The following is a 6,000-nucleotide window of genomic DNA, read 5'->3' as shown; positions in this document are numbered from 1 at the left end:
GGTCGTCTGCAGGTCATTCTCCACCAACATGCTATGCGCGAACGGAGAAGGGTGACCATCGTCCGGCCACGCCCCGGCCCAATCGCAGGAGGCTCTCCTAGACCGGAGTCGGACTGTTTTGTTGATATTCCCTGTAGAGCAGCTCCATCTAGTGGATGCATAAAGTAACTCCAGCCTCTACTGTAGCGTCTATTCTATGCGCCTTATAATGGGGTGCGCCTTATATATGAAAAAAGTTTTAAAATAGGCCATTCATTGAAGATGCGCCTTATAATCCGGTGCGTCTTATAGTGCGGAAAATACGGTAATTGAGAATTTGAAGTTGGTATAACAGAAATGTACATTAAGACGAAGTTCTGGTTTTGATTCCTGGCCCTGGGTCTTTCTGCATGAGTGGGTTTTCTCCGGGTACTCCGGTTTCCTCCCACAGTCCAAAAACATGACTGTCAGGTTAATTGGTCTCTCCAGATTGTCCCTAGGTGTGAGTGTGTGTGCGCATGGTGTTTGTCCTGTCTCTGTGTTGCCCTGGTCGCCACCCTGGACAGACTGGCGACATGTCCAGGGTGACCCCCACCTCTAGCTGGAGATAGGCAGCAGCAGCATTTTAGTGCTTAACTCCTTAAGTTGGTAGTTGGGTTTTTCTAATGGCTAGGTGTAAGAAAATCAATGGATGTAAAAACAATAGTCACAGGACTAAGGAAAACAAAACTTACGCTTTCTCTTCTTACTGTCAGTGTCACATAGGCCACCCTGACTTGAAGAGATGACATTAGCAGCAGGTGATTCATATGACTCCTGATCTGGCTGGTCTATGGGAGAGGCAGCTGGAGAGGGGCTTCGGGCCCTTTTCGTCTGGAAAGCTGGCGAGGACGGAACAGTAGGAGGAGGAGGAGGAACAGGAACCAGATCAAGCACAATCACAGTCTCTTCTTGGCTTTGTGGTGAGATCTTTGGCTGCTCCTCAGCTGTGGTCTCCTTCGGTTCATTAATGAAGTCCTCAGCGTTTTTACCAGTCAGCTGCTCTTTGTGTGTAAAAGCATCTTCTGTAGAGGTTTGGGGCTGCACTGGTACAGGTGTGCCTAGGAAAGACATAATTTTAAAGGAAAAAAATACATAAGTATCTATAGACACATATCTTGCTCGCTCTCTGTGGACTTGATATAAGGAACTACAGAAGTACACACACTCTCACACACACATACATGCATTACCGACAGAGAGGAGAAACTCATAAGCCCTCTGCATCTTATCCAAAAAATTCTTCGTAGTATCCGTGGTCTCCAAATGTGTAATTATGTCCGCAACCCACTTGCTTGAAGATGATTCTTCCTTCGCGAAAAATAAAATGGGCTTGAAGCCTAAAGCATGGAGTTTGCGGACCTGCAATTGATAAGAACATGTAACAAATTACTTAAACACACCATCCTATTAGAGCAGTTGTTTTTCATCTTTAGCAACATATTGATAAAATATTTTATATTTTCAAAGTCTTGTGTGCTTTGTGGTGTTAACATCTCAACATCTTCATATGGAAAAGTCAGAGAAGAATTTTTAAGTTAACAAGAGGAGTACAGGTTACATTTTGCTCATTAACAGAACTTTTTCAGTCTAAAAATTTATACTTACTGCGATTTGTGCAGAATCTATTACTCTGGAAACGTTTCTGTTCTTTAAAACAGCTTCCCTCCACTGATCGTCAAAAATCTGCACCTTTTCTTTTAGATTTTTTTTGGTGGGAAGGCTCTGGTGGCAGACAAAACAAGTTTTTCTGTTTGCCTGGTTAGGCGTTTGACACTTTGGGCATGGCCTGAATTTGGGGTGTGTCATACTTAAAAAAAAACAATGGCAACGTGCAAAAAAAACAACAACAACAACAAAGACTTCAGATGGAGAAACAAACAGACTGACAGAAAGACAGACAGACAGACAAACAGTACTGTTGACAAATTAAGTTAAGAATAGACAAATTAAGGACACAAAGATGACGAACAGATAAGAGAGATGTGGCTCTTAAAAGTGCCTTTTGTGGGTGCTATATAAAAGAGCAGAAATATACGTGAGGTGATGAGATCAAAGAAGAACCTGTTGACATAAAAAAAAAGAAATGTTCAGATTTCGGAAGGTCTTGATTTCTCTTAAGTTGCAACAGCAATAAACAAAATAGACAGGTGGAGAGATCTTTGCCTGTAATGATCCAAGTTCCTTTTTATTTGAAGTAAATGGCCTAGCTGCAAACAGACAAGGGCTCATAGACAAAACTTTAAGGATCATCACAGCCTAGGGTCACTGGTGTTTATATCGATCCTCAAATTTTACAACAAGCATGACTATAAAGAATTCTGTGACTCTATCATGGCTAATTAAATGTATTAAGTGCAGGTTCAGTTGAAGCTTATGGACTACAAGAGGCTAATGTAGCTAGCTTCCCGCCCATTTCTTCCGTTAAATTTCTTTTATAAATGTTACAAACCTGTCTAAATGCCTTCAACCATTCGCGGCACAGTCCGACTGCCATTAAGTCCTAAAACTGCAATCAGCAACTTTAAAACATAACACTCAAGTTATTTCTTGTTTTGTTTTATAGTACAAAAACATTTTGGACAGATTCAGGTTTGTACTCACCGGGGTGCAAGTGTTGCATGCGATGACATCAGCGTCTTCTTCTTCTTCTTGGGTTTTTGCGGGATCCGTACTTATTTTTATTATTTCAATCAAACATATTAAAACGTTTACAGAACTGTTTGCATGCAGTCACAAAAGAAAATAAATCTTAATTTTTCTTAAATTTATTTGGTGTAAATCATTGATATACTCAAAAAAGTTGGTAAATTTAAAATAAAGGATTTTATATCAAGCTAAAAAAAAAGGCTTTTAAATCAACCTAACAACAACCACAACAAAAACCCTCCGGTTTTATATTTTACTGAGTTATTTTTAAATACCAAATTAAAATTTTATGACCGATACATGTATTTGTAGTAAATATTCTTAATATCCTGTTCAAACTAGCATATACATTGTAAATAAAGGTTTTTTAAAAAAATAGAATAGACACGTCATCTTATTCGTTCCTAAGTCGTCAGTATCGGACGCTTAGGGAACCGTACAGCATTCAATGAGAGAACCCTTCGCGTCACATATTGACGCGAAGGGAATACCTGCCCAAGCGTCAATATGTGACGAGTTGGGAGTGAGAATCTGTTGGATATTGATGTCTGGCCAGTCAAATAAAAATGTCTGAGTGCCACTAAAGGCAGCTCAATAACCTCCAGTGGTTCTTTTACCAGAGAACGAGAAGCAAAAGCTAACGATGGCCATAAATCCAAAGTACAGCAGCTTCTCAGTGGAAACAGTTCAGGCTACATATAGAAGATATTGCTGCACCAGATGTTCTTCAGCCTGAAATGCTGTAGGAAGAGGAATTTTGCTCCCAGCTGCTTCCTTTGAAGCCTGATCCAGTTGTGCCACTTTACGTGAGCTGGCATCATCACCAGTCACTGTTTCATCACCTTCTTGATGCAAATTATGGTTGTGTGATGACATTTGCCTCGACAAGCTTTTTTGGAAATGTGTGAGACACGGATGCAATTTGGCCTTATTTCAAATTGATGCCAGCATTATACTGCCAGCATGTGTGTGTGTGTGCGTGTGTGTAAACAAAACTAAGTTTTATGCTAAAAGGAAAATGTGGAAAAGAAGATCGTCCAATTAGAAGTGAAGTGTTCTTTTTACTTTGCACACTTTGTTCAGCTAACGTGTTTTGACCCTTTCATGTCTGCAGATGAGAGATGAGGAAAACCCAACACAGCATGTCGGCCCATCACCAAGACCACAGAGAAACAAGAGGCAAAAAGAGGTGGCTTCATTTAGATCTGGAAAGTACATGTGGAGCAAATTCTCAACAGGAGAAACACAAAGATGTTGAATGTCAGGCTTGCGTAGTCTATTTTATCGACCCAACCAACTTTCAGGTAGTCTTATCCATCAGTAGATGTCTTCTCACCTTATAGTTATAATTTCTACATAGGGTTCTGTCTTAATTTGTTGGTGAGTTCTTGTTTTTGTCAGAGCCACCTGGAGTTTAACCGAGTCAGGACTGGTTGCCTCCCCTCACCTCCTAGGAGCCGCCTCACCCTGACCATGAGCTGATCTTCATGCACAGACGCTGGTTAGACGAAGGCTCAGCTCAGGCTGTACTTCTTGATTCACCACAGGCTGTACTCTCTTCAAATCCTTCCAAATAAGCTGCTGGTCTTCTTCTACACTGCTGTTGCCCGGTCTGTCTCAAACACATCCATCACTGTGGGGTTTGGTTTAGGCTTGGGATCTGAAAAAGGGTTAGCAGACATGTCTGCAGACCCCACACATCCTGGACACAAACTGTGTGAACCTTCAAGCCTGCGCTTCAGAGCGCTATTTGCAACAACCAGCTGCCACAGAGACAGTTTCTCCCCTCAGGCTGCCTCTGATGAGCATCCTGCAGCCTGAACAGTCAGCTGCTCTGCTGTAAAACAAAATAAGCATTTTGGAACTGAACAAACCTTCTGTTTTTCTTTCTTTATGTACAAAAATGCCATCAAACACACAAACACTTTGTCCCTTTATTCGTATTTCCTCTCAGGTTTACATATTTATTATACTTCATGTTCGTGTGTGTTTGGAAACCAAAAACAAATTCCTTGTTTGTGCACACAATCTTGGTCAATAAAGCCGATTTTGATTGTGGTTTCATTCGGCTTATATTTTAGTCCATTGTTTGTTAAAATATTGTACTTGCAACCATTCAGACTTTTTTTTTTGTGAACTGAAAGAGCTCAATGTTTCCTGGAGTTCTGAAACTGTTTCACTACTTTCAGCAGAAACATCTTGAAGGAATTTTATTTTAGCACCAAACATGAAGCTCCAAAACAACTGGAAACTTGACCTATAGGAGATATAGCTCTATTGCAAAAAGACATTTTATCTGCTGTAATTATCTAGGACTGATGTCTTCTTCCGTTCTTAATTTTATATCTTGCTCATTTTCCCACAATAATACTGATGCAAACCGTAAATGGAAGGAAGCTTCAATATTTGGATGCCAAAAAAATAAATAAATCTAAATGTTGGATGAATCCAAGATGTTACACATAATTTTAAAAACTGGAATCAAGCCAACATGAAGGGATTATTTCTGATTCACAAATAATCACATAAATAGCATCTAAAATTGAGACTGCCGGTGTTTAGTTTTTTTTTGTTTGTTTTTTCTATTTTTTTCACTCTTTATCACAATGAAAAATCAGCATATAAATAAATATTCCATATTACTGATTCTGGCTGGAAAACAAGAAGAAATAAACAAGCAGTAAAGGGATGCACCTTCATCGTCTAAGGGGAGAAGAAGCGAGACGCGGAGAGGGAGTGGGCTGAGTCTGCGGCATAAAAACGAAAAAAAAAAAATTCTTCACAGTCCAATTATCAGCAAGAATCTCCCCACAGCTCTTCATGCACCGCCTTGCCAAATTTTAATGTCAAGAGGGTGGATCTACCCTCCTCTTTCTGCCATAAGGTTATATAACAACTGGAGCATCACTCACACACATGCAGCTGGAAGCAGAGGACTGATTGCTGCAACCATAAATAATTACAAGCTATAAAAGACGACATTTTTCTGCCTGGTGGGTGCCCTGTGCTCCGTTCTGGGGTTTTAACAGACATATCAACGTCAGCCTTTTGGAAGAAACACCGCGCATCTACGACTAAAAATCACAGATGTGTTTTTATTAGCCACCGGAGGGGGCTTCTGATTGAGACAAATTGCAGGTCACGCAGGCAAAGTGTGGAGACTCAGGCCTTCGCACCCAACAGAGTGCAAGGAATAGCGATGAGATTCACCTCTGAGATAAAATGGCTTCCTTTGTCACACATGCCCTTGCATAACTTCAGCCCCATACCTGATATCTCATGCAGCGTGTGTGAGCTCAGAGGTGTCACTGCACCAATAACAGCTGTGCTGGG

At 40.6% G+C, this 6,000-nt stretch overlaps 1 protein-coding gene and 1 long non-coding RNA gene across 4 annotated transcripts; one reads left to right on the top strand and one right to left on the bottom strand.

The window, feature by feature from the left end:
• Positions 1 to 346: 346 nt before the first annotated feature.
• Positions 347 to 4,731, top strand: LOC103129671 (uncharacterized). Of its 2 annotated transcripts, XR_475099.2 has the most exons (3): positions 347 to 408; positions 451 to 941; positions 3,782 to 4,731. It is a non-coding gene; the product is annotated as an uncharacterized LOC103129671 (long non-coding RNA). The 2 variants fall into 2 exon arrangements; XR_001660053.1 differs by lacking the exon at positions 3,782 to 4,731 and having other exon boundaries at positions 451 to 1,341.
• Positions 675 to 2,800, bottom strand: LOC107834266 (uncharacterized). Of its 2 annotated transcripts, none has more exons than XM_016665316.1 (3): positions 1,627 to 2,800; positions 1,203 to 1,380; positions 675 to 1,079 (listed from the first exon to the last, which is right to left on the bottom strand). In XM_016665316.1, the coding sequence occupies exons 1-3, from the start codon at positions 1,825 to 1,827 to the stop codon at positions 694 to 696; spliced, it is 765 nt and encodes a 254-aa protein (XP_016520802.1). In that variant the 5' UTR covers positions 1,828 to 2,800; the 3' UTR covers positions 675 to 693. The 2 variants fall into 2 exon arrangements, with proteins under 2 accessions (XP_016520802.1, XP_016520803.1); XM_016665317.1 differs by having other exon boundaries at positions 1,212 to 1,380.
• Positions 4,732 to 6,000: the final 1,269 nt, after the last annotated feature.

Source organism: Poecilia formosa, unplaced genomic scaffold (genome assembly GCF_000485575.1).
Source record: "Poecilia formosa unplaced genomic scaffold, Poecilia_formosa-5.1.2 Scaffold566, whole genome shotgun sequence".
Taxonomy (NCBI): Eukaryota; Metazoa; Chordata; class Actinopteri; order Cyprinodontiformes; family Poeciliidae; genus Poecilia; species Poecilia formosa.
Note: the sequence above shows the minus strand (reverse complement) of the source record. Positions and strands in the feature narration are given on the sequence as shown.

What these genes read in the sequence shown, in the direction of transcription:
- LOC107834266 (XM_016665316.1), bottom strand. Translation starts at nt 1,827, where the DNA reads ATGACACACCCCAAATTCAGGCCATGCCCAAAGTGTCAAACGCCTAAC. An exon ending in TAGATTCTGCACAAATCGCA is followed by an intron (nt 1,381 to 1,626) that starts GTAAGTATAAAT and finishes TATCAATTGCAG; the next exon opens with GTCCGCAAACTCCATGCTTT. An exon ending in CCTCTCTGTCGGTAATGCAT is followed by an intron (nt 1,080 to 1,202) that starts GTATGTGTGTGT and finishes TGTCTTTCCTAG; the next exon opens with GCACACCTGTACCAGTGCAG.